Source organism: Mycetomoellerius zeteki, unplaced genomic scaffold (genome assembly GCF_001594055.1).
Source record: "Mycetomoellerius zeteki isolate Tzet28-1 unplaced genomic scaffold, Tzet1.0 scaffold98, whole genome shotgun sequence".
NCBI classification, from domain to species: Eukaryota; Metazoa; Arthropoda; class Insecta; order Hymenoptera; family Formicidae; genus Mycetomoellerius; species Mycetomoellerius zeteki.
Window position 1 is genome coordinate 3,515,128 of NW_017258021.1, and position 9,752 is coordinate 3,524,879.

The 9,752-nt window shown below is 26.9% G+C and overlaps 1 protein-coding gene across 3 annotated transcripts in view; it reads left to right on the top strand.

The window, feature by feature from the left end:
• Positions 1 to 2,904, top strand: part of cpx (synaptic transmission protein complexin) — a 129,072-nt gene extending 126,168 nt beyond the window's left edge. For all 3 annotated transcript variants that reach the window (XM_018460797.1, XM_018460798.1, XM_018460799.1), the window contains 2 exons: positions 1,131 to 1,260; positions 2,820 to 2,904. In XM_018460797.1, coding sequence (XP_018316299.1) covers positions 1,131 to 1,260; positions 2,820 to 2,893 — 204 coding nt within the window. In that variant the 3' untranslated portion in view covers positions 2,894 to 2,904. The remainder of the gene's footprint in view (positions 1 to 1,130; positions 1,261 to 2,819) is intronic.
• Positions 2,905 to 9,752: the final 6,848 nt, after the last annotated feature.

Sequence of the window (9,752 nt, forward strand, 5' to 3'; positions counted from 1 at the left end):
TTCGGAAACATCATCCGGGTGCTCCCGTGTATCATCTTATCCTTGTTTAATATTGAGTGAATAATAAGGATAAACGATACACGGAGGCACTAGGGTGATGTTTCCGAACTCAGCCGCAGTCGTAATGGCTGCTTGATGTCAACTTATTGATTTCCGGCGAAATTTTTCATTATAAAGCAATGTATGGAAATTAAATCAGAACATTCAGAATGCGGTTTGTAAACACTGAAGTAAATCTTTACGTCGCATACGACACGTAGAAGCCAATAAGTCAGTTATGATACTAACATTCAAAATTGTTATATAGTATCTTAAAAACGGTTGAGTATTCGACTTGTTTTTTCTAAGGCATTTTTATTCAGTATGGTGTGTACTATTTATCATATAAATGTTTTCAATAGTTTTTTTTAACATCTTGTATAATCAAACATAACGCGTTTTTTCTAAAAGCGACTCATCTGGAGGAAACAAAGGCATTCATGACGCTGTCATGGGGTATGCACTATTATTCATTGCATAACAAATCATTTTACTGAAAGGCACCAATTATTAATGAGTCCTTGGTCAGCGGTACAACATATATGTATCCTACAGGTAATGATAATACTTGTATGTGAGGCATATTCCTATACAGATAGCGACAACGGTACTTGTACCATTAATGCTATGTCCAGCTTGCTCCGCAATTGAGCTTATTGTTGTACCAAGAGGACAAAGCATTAATACACGAGGACCATTGCTGCATGTTATAAATTGAATATATTAAATAGCGAATAAAGAAAGAAAGAAACGGGGGAAGAACAAAAGAGATATTAATTATTTGTTAAAATATAAATTAATACAATACAGTAAAATAAATATTAAATGATAAAAAGACACATGATAATGAAATATATAATGTAATTTATTGTAAAAATGTAATTGTAATATAAGAAACAATGTTAAATATAACGATTATAGTATATAATAATAAAATAATAAAATAAGATAATAAATTAATATTATTGTAAATTAAAAGTATTCATAAAGATCTTATAAATGATCGAATAATCAAACTCTTAATATCAAAAAAAGAAGTTACAGGTTTCTCTACCTCGCTTGATGAGATATTGTTTTTCTTTGATTTACAGTATAACATAAAAAAAAGGGAGGAGGTGCAAGAGATGCCACAAGAAGAGCCTAATCCTCTGATGCGAAAGAAGAAGACACCAGAGGAATTGGCGGCCGAAGCTGAAGCCGAAGACGAAGATGATTTCACTAGTATGTAGTGTTTATAATATTACTTCGATATGTATCAATACAAGATATTTTAAATCCATCCAAGATATTTTAAATCCATTCCTTGAATTAGCTTCGACTTGCAACTTTTTATACAATTTTAAACCTAACTTCTTTTAACGAAAATGGAGACTTCAATAAATTTTGAATTATGATTAAGAATAAAAAAATTGTTTATTATCAATCAATTATATTTATTTTCAATCATAAAAATTTAATCTCAAGTTAAAACCATATAAATAGATCTAAATACATAAATTGCCCACCTTGTAAAAAATAAAAGAGAGAAATTAACTTATCTCAGAAAAAGATAAAATCATTGATAATAGTCATTTTTAAGAAGTTCAAAATTGCCAATATTATCAACTATGAAATATTTCTTAGAATATTGATATATTAATTCTAAACTTGGGAAAGTATATATAGTATGGACTCACAAAATATCATGTTTGGTTAAAAAATGTGACAAGTCTTCTAATTTTGTAAACATGAATTAATGTAATTATTTTCTATAATATATCACTATTTATATACATATATATAAGAGAACATTGAATCGTGTTTCTGTTAATATATATAGTAGTTTAAAGAACAAGCTAAGTCCTTAGGGAAATTACTCTAAATCCATAACACTAGAGAGATTCAGAGACATCTGCTAGCTGCCCGAATATATTTGGACTCATATATGTGTATACAAATATATATACATACATACATATATACATATGTACGTACATATGCATATGATAATGACAAGTAAAACTAACTATGTATATATACATGTGTGTATATGTATATAGTTAATTAATTTGTCTTTTATCATATTACGCATACACATACATACACACCCACACACACATACACATGTATACACATGTAAGATGGCACATATAAACAAAATTATTTTATCATATCTTTATTAGATCTTTATTGAATCTTAGAAATTAGTTAGAACTCTTAGATATTAGTTCTAATTGTAAGACTCAGTAAAAATTAATTCTATTTTATTTATTAAAGCTGTAAAGCGGAATGTGCAGTGATACTTTCTTAACTGCAGAAATATTTTATTTAATTGTTCTCTCTTATCTAATTTTTCATACTAACAGTATCAACTTATTCATTTTCACATATTTAGTTTATAAGAACATAAGTGTAAATATAGACATAAGTGTAAATTAACATTAGGCAAAAAAGGCTTTCTGTGTAATTATCTTTAAGAGAAAGATAAAATTTAAAAAATAAAAACTTATTTTTTATAAAAATTAAAGGTTTTACAAAAAGATTACAATTTTTTTTAAACGAATAACTTTGTTAGATATGGATTTTTAGACATCTATTAGCTAGGATAATCCTAACAGACATTTTTTCCTTTTTTTGACACTCTTTTTGTTTTTCTTTTTTTTATATCTTATATTTTTCTTTACAAAAAATTTTCATTTTCAATTATAAATTTTCATAAATTTTGTATATTTTTCTCTTATTATCTTTTTGCTCTTATTATTTTTTGGTTATTAAACACATTCTCATTTTGACTGTTTCAGAACTGAGAAATACGATAGAAACGCAAGTGAACGAGATCAAATCGCAAATTGAAAGTAAGTGCAATCTTCAATGAGCCTATTGCATCGCGCGGTTCACGAGAAAGATGACAACGATATCATACGTCGTCGTCGGACTCGTGTCCGCCCTGCTGCCCACAGGAATAAAGGAGGAAAGAGTAGCGGAAGAGATAACGAAGCAACGAGAAAAAGGAAAACTGATACGTAGAATCACCTGCAACTTTGGAACGCCATCGTCGTGTCGATCAATCGGAGATCAATTCCAACAGTCGATTGGTCGGTTGTTGCTTAAAGCAAAGTGAACGACGAGAATGAGCCAGAAGATATATCCCAAGGATTTTTAAAGGATTCCTAAAGGATTTTTCATTATACCGTCACACATTTAGATGCAACTTCGAAAATCGAAAAGATCCTGTCGAGGATTTATTCTGCATGAGATTTTTCAAATTAGAAATTAAAGAAGAATATTTTTTATGCAAAGAAACGTTAATCGGATTACTTATAAAAAAAATTGAATGATATGAAATATCGAAAGTGATAAATTCATGCAAGCTATAAGAAATTAGAAAATAGAAGTCGAAAACTGGGAAAAGATGTGATTTTTTATTAAAATCTCTGATAACACACAAGAAATTGGTATTGATAACTGGAATTAAAATGTGATTACTAATTGAACATATAAAACTAAATTTAATTTTTTGAAAAAAATTTTTAAGAAATTTTAAAATTCAACTATATCGATGCTGATAATTTATTGGTAATTCCAGTAAACCATCCATTAGGAAAGAACCCCGTAACAATAAAACTACAACTTAAAATAAATATATATTATAAATATTTCAAGAAAAATATTAACTAAATAAACAATGGAGCATATTGTTATATTTATATAATAAATGGAAACAATCGGAGAACAAAATAAATCAACAGAATAAAGAAAATTGAAAGATGATGCTTCTTGAGAAAATATAAAGACCAATTCTCTCGATTTTTGTACAACCAGATATAAACTTTAGTTTAGAATCTATGAATTTGGAAGAAATTCTCGACAGATATCCTGAAGTTTTTCAGCGCAAAATGAAGAAACCCAGACATTGACGATATTGAAGAAAAATAAAATTAATTATCAAAATATCAACACAATAATCTTGAAGAGAAGCACGAAACAGAAAGATAGGCACAATTAGTATATGTTTTTAGAAAGAATGAGGATCAAGTAACTAAATATCGCGGAGAAGAATTAGAAATCCAAAAATCTAATCTCATTTCATTCGGAAGTAAACAAATAAAAGAATATGTGTAAAAACTAAAAGGAGAGATGACTGAAATATTATCGATCGTCGATGGTGTTTGTGAAGGGAAATTTTAGGGGGTAAAAACGACGTAGACGACGATGAAGACAAAAAAAAAGAAAAGAGAGAGAATGCTGACTCGACCAGAGTGTGATTTTTTTATGTAATTGTTGCAATTAAAACGAAGTGTGAAGTGATGTTGTGTTTTATATAGGATAATTAGGTGTTCTGTAGAATGTGTTTAGCTGTAGTATAGTTTACAAATCAATTATCTGGTATGACGAGTGTAGTATCCAACTGTGGATACTGAGTTATTTTCTATTTATAGTTCGTCTAGGTATTATCTATAGTTATATGGAGAATTTTTGGCGCAATTTGGTGATTTGAAAATCAACTGTTGATTATTAGAGGAAACTAACGATTCACTCTTTAATTATTACTAGTATTAATGATTTGTTTATTTTGATATTTTGTGGAATATTTAGTTATTCTGTATTTCTTAAGATCGTGTACTGCGAACATTTCAGACATGTTAATTGATTCTCGGATAGGGATATAGGAAGTTTCTTACAATATTTCTCTGGTAGGAAATTTGTGGAAGTTCTCAGAAGTTTTTTAAAGAATCGTCGAAGCTTTTAAAGTTTTGTATTCGACAATTATTCGGCATAGTAGATATATCTAATAAACCGTGATAACCGTAATATCACTTTTGTGATCTCATGGTTGCCGTACGATTACAGCTTCTGCACGAAACTGACTACGAAGTAACAAGCGTGATTTATGCGGTGATCAATTAGCTTATTTATTTTTCTGGAAATAAAAGCGCACGGAAAGTGATCGGCTTCTTGCTGCGTGTGCAATTATATTGTTGCGCTCTGTGTGCAAGTCGGTTAGATGTAATCGGTTATCAAATGGGAAACTTCGGAAACAGTTGAATATTCAAACATGGACCTCGAAACTTCCCTATTAGGTGGTCAATTAACAGCTCCAAAGCTCCAATGAATGCGTCGTAGTACAGAAACTGTACTATGCTTTATATTGCTGCACTTACAGTCTAACTAACTTTATTTTAATTGCTATCCTTTTCTATCACACTTATAAACTTATTTCTTCTTATTTTAAATGTTGCTGCTTTTGACTGTAAAACTATGGGTTGCTAGCTATATAAACTTTTTTAATCATGACGTAAAAGGCAAGTTATAACATTGTGCATAATAAACTTAGTAATTTAACTAAAAATTTGTCTAAAAACTGCAAGATTATAATATGAAATTAATTATATAAGAGAAAAATACAAAATTACAGTCCTTAAAAAAAAAATGGTACAAAAAGAACATAAAAATCAATGAGCGGATATTTGAGAGTGAAACTATTGATAAAAATTTAAAAGCAACAATTTTAAAAAATAATCTAATTCTGTCACCGATTAATCTCTGTTAACTATCTTATATCGCCGATGCTAACGTAATCATACTGATTTTTACTATTTGTAGGCAATGTCCAGTTTATATCTACTGTTGTTACACACATACACACACAGTTATTATATCACTATTATTATAATATATAGATACTATCTATTATTGTATTCACTATAGCTTCACAACAACATTACATTTTGTCTTTTCATTTATACAAGTGAAATATAATGCATTAAATAGACAAAACGTGCAACAAACATATCAAAGTTGAATAAGTATATTCACGCATCTAGTACGTTTAAGTTCATAATTTATTAATAATAAATTATAAATAATTTAAATCCATTAATCTGACTTTACCTAAAATTGACGGAAATAGTTGTGACAGTAGAATGAAGATGATAATATAATATTTGCTAACGAAAAAAATTTCTTTATTGCGTTACTGATATATTTTAATTCTTCGCTAGCACTCGATGTTTTATAGTTGAACGCTAATCTCTTTTCTTAAAAATAAAAATTTAATTATACATAACGCCGCGCTATCTGGTCGCGCAGCATACGACTCTCGAGATAGATATACACTTACAGATATCATATGCTCGAAAACGCAAGGTACACAGGGCGGGATATTTCTCTCGCTCGTTACAAACAATAAAATTTATATATATATAAATATAAATTATATATATACATAGATATAAACATAAATGAAAAAAAAAGATGAAAGAAGTAAAAAAAAGAAACGCATGTTAGCGCGTTAAGTTTTTAGGAAAGATTTTTCGAATAATGAAAAAAATAATAACAAATGTAGCTGAGTTATGTAGTTGATAGAAATTCGTTTGATGACTGTTTTAACATACTAAGGAGAGAAACGAGAGAGAAGACAGAGGTGAGAATTTCTTATTATTATTATTATCGTTATTATTAGTAACGCTATTATTATTAAAAATTTGTACTAAAAGGTGAACACATGGAACGTAACGGCAAAATCGTCATGAATGACTAATGTTAATTGCTAGTTCTCGCTCAACCATTTATCTAAAAATTAAATGAGATTACTAATTTAAAAAGACAAATAGTGCAATAATAAAAAATATAACAAACACATCTGCAAACAAAACATCAATATAAACATTTTATTAAACTTAGGAAATATATAGAAGAAAAGAGGATCAATATGAGTTATTTATGAAATAATTAGATTATTTGCCTTTTTGTGTTGTTTTCTTTTAAATTTTTAAAATTATTAATACTGATCTCTCTATTTTTGAATATTTTTCATCCAACATTATGAAAATTTAACATTATGAAAGAATAATTGTTATTTAAATAAGTATCTTATTTCGAGGTTATTGTGTTAAATCTAGAGAGTATATTACTCATTTATTCATTAGAAGTTTATTATTTGTTTTGTTGTTATTATTAAGATTTTAAAATATATTTTTATACTTCAAAACAAATTTTAAGTTTTCTTTGTTACTACATTCTTAAGATTTTCGAATATTATATTATTTATATTTATTTTAAATACAAATAATAAATTTTAAATTTGTCTTGTTCTAACTAATTCTATTTTTATACAGAATATTTCACATATAATTTTTTAATTATCTATAATAACACACATATATATGAAAATTGGTATGCCATAAAAAATAAAAGCACAGTAAAAAAGTGAGAGGGAAAAAGACATTTAATATATTGTAGAACCATTTTTGTACGGAAAACAGAGGAACGAAAAGTATTTTTGTTATTTGAATATGTTAAATTTATATATATACACTCTTTATCCTTGAATTGCAAGGGGTAATAATAAAAAATGAATTAATAGTACATTCAATCCGTAAACAATAAATAAGAAATTGATAATAAAGCGATAATTTAATTTTGTCGCTGACAGAGTGGGGTCAAAATAATTTAACGATAGAATATTATAGTATTTATATGCTTGTTTTTTTAAACTAATTTTATTTATTAGTTTACTTTATTAATTTCATAAATATTTTTCTAATTTTCTTTACTAAAAAGCTTGATAGCTGTAACTTATATACAACAAATTCTTAATATATTTTTATTACGACTTAAAATTAATAATAAAAATACTTTATTCGGTTAAATAAATTTTTGTCTAATAAATTGGATTTCAAAGTATGAAAGACTGAAGTTTAATAACAAAGTTAGTGTGCATGGAAAAACAATTGCGGCTCAATTGGGGACGTCACTCTATAGGTTTACAATTAAATAATCATGAAATTATTATTCTAGAAATATCACTTCTTCAAATCTGTTCACTTTCTATCTCTCTTTTAAACTCATCTTTAGTCTTACTCCCTTTACTGCTATTAATATTACAGTTTATAAACAACTATTTTCCCATCTATCGCAAAAAAATTTTAAATGTCTGGAATTCTGAAATGTCTGAAATCTGATTTTTAAATCACGTTATTTTTTAATGGTTTTTTATTTTTCCTCTGGTATGAATTTTCTCTTCTTTTATTAATTATTTTAATTATTTATTAATTTTATATTTTATTATCTTTTAATTTTCATCTTTTCTCATTTTATTTATATTTTGTAATTTTATAATTTTGTAATTGATATTTATATTGTATTATTGTTATTGTTTGTTTATGTACTTTAGTTGTATTTTTTATTTATGTATATAGTAATTTTATATAAACTTCATATACAATTTTTATTAGTACTATTTTTGGAATGTACATGTTTTTTTTGTTGTATAAAATTCTAAAAGGAAACATTTTCATTGTAGAAAATGCATTTTAATTCATCTTTTTAATAATATTTTTTTATATATCTTTAATATCCATTTCACTTTTCAGAGAATGAAGTTTTTGCAGTTTTTTTCGCAACAATATTGTGCAGAAAACATCAGTGTTATTTTGCTTATTTTGCAAATACCTTGAAAATTGTTGTGCGTAACTTCATCAAAATTATGCGCAAGGAATGTTTTTTAAGCAAAGTTTGGGGCCGTTAAAATCTTTACTAAAATTCTTTCTAAAATCATTTAAAAATAAATTTTATGTATTTATGAATTTTATTTTATCATATCTTCTAAATAATTCGGACTTAAAAATTAATAAAATAAATTTAAATATAAAAATAAAAGAATGAGTAAATAAATAATAAAGATATATACATATAATAAATCAAATTATATTTATTATATATTTGTATAAATTTTATTATTATATATATTTTTTTTATTCCTCCCCACAACAAATATTATTATTTATACAAATATTATTAACACTGTCCGAATCTGAAAGGACTTACGACACCGCTGTTCAAGAATTAATTCTTGTCGAACAAATAGCAATATTCAATGAATGCAAACAGAGCGTTTTTCTAGCTGCATTTATTCCACGCTTTTACTGTAAAAAAAACCCACAAATTTTCTTCCGCAATTCACGGAAAGAGCAGAACCGTCTTTGAAGTTCGCTAAGTTCGACGACGACCGAAAGTTCTGCAAAAATCGCTGACAACTTTCCTTCCTTTTTGTTCTTTTCGGTTTCGTTCTTTTCAGCTCGATTCTTTCTTTCCCCTTTTTCCCTCCCTCCCCACTTTTTCACTCACTCTCTCTCTCTCTCTCTCTCTCTCTCTCTCTCTCTCTCTCTCTCTCTCTTTCTCTCTCGCGGTTTTCAGAGCAAGAAACTCCACCATCCGATGCGACTCTGCAGCTGTTTGCTCACGAAAAACAAACCAAAAACTTTTCTTTCAGCATTTGACTTATCCTCGTTCTCTTTTCGATCTTGTTTGGGAGATAGATTAGGATTTTCATAAAAAATTTAAAATTTCACTAGAAAATTTGATTTATGATCTTGAAGATCGCGGTGTAATTGAACGTAATTGTTCAAATATAACATAATTGAACATAATTGAAAAAACTCATAAATTAGATACGAAAATAAATTATTCTTTAAAAAATTAAATATGTACTTAGGGGATGGTGTCGAGCATTGTGTTATATATTATGTTTATGACAAATTGATCAGATTCCGAAATTACATCACATTCTTTTATAAAAAATTTTATTTTGTGTTAAATTTGTACAAATATCTATATACAAAATTTTTTATTTATTTTAATTATTGTTTTGCTATAATTATTATATTAATTTTAATTAGCTGATGTAATTTGTCTTATAATAATATTTTTTATATTATAATATATATTATATA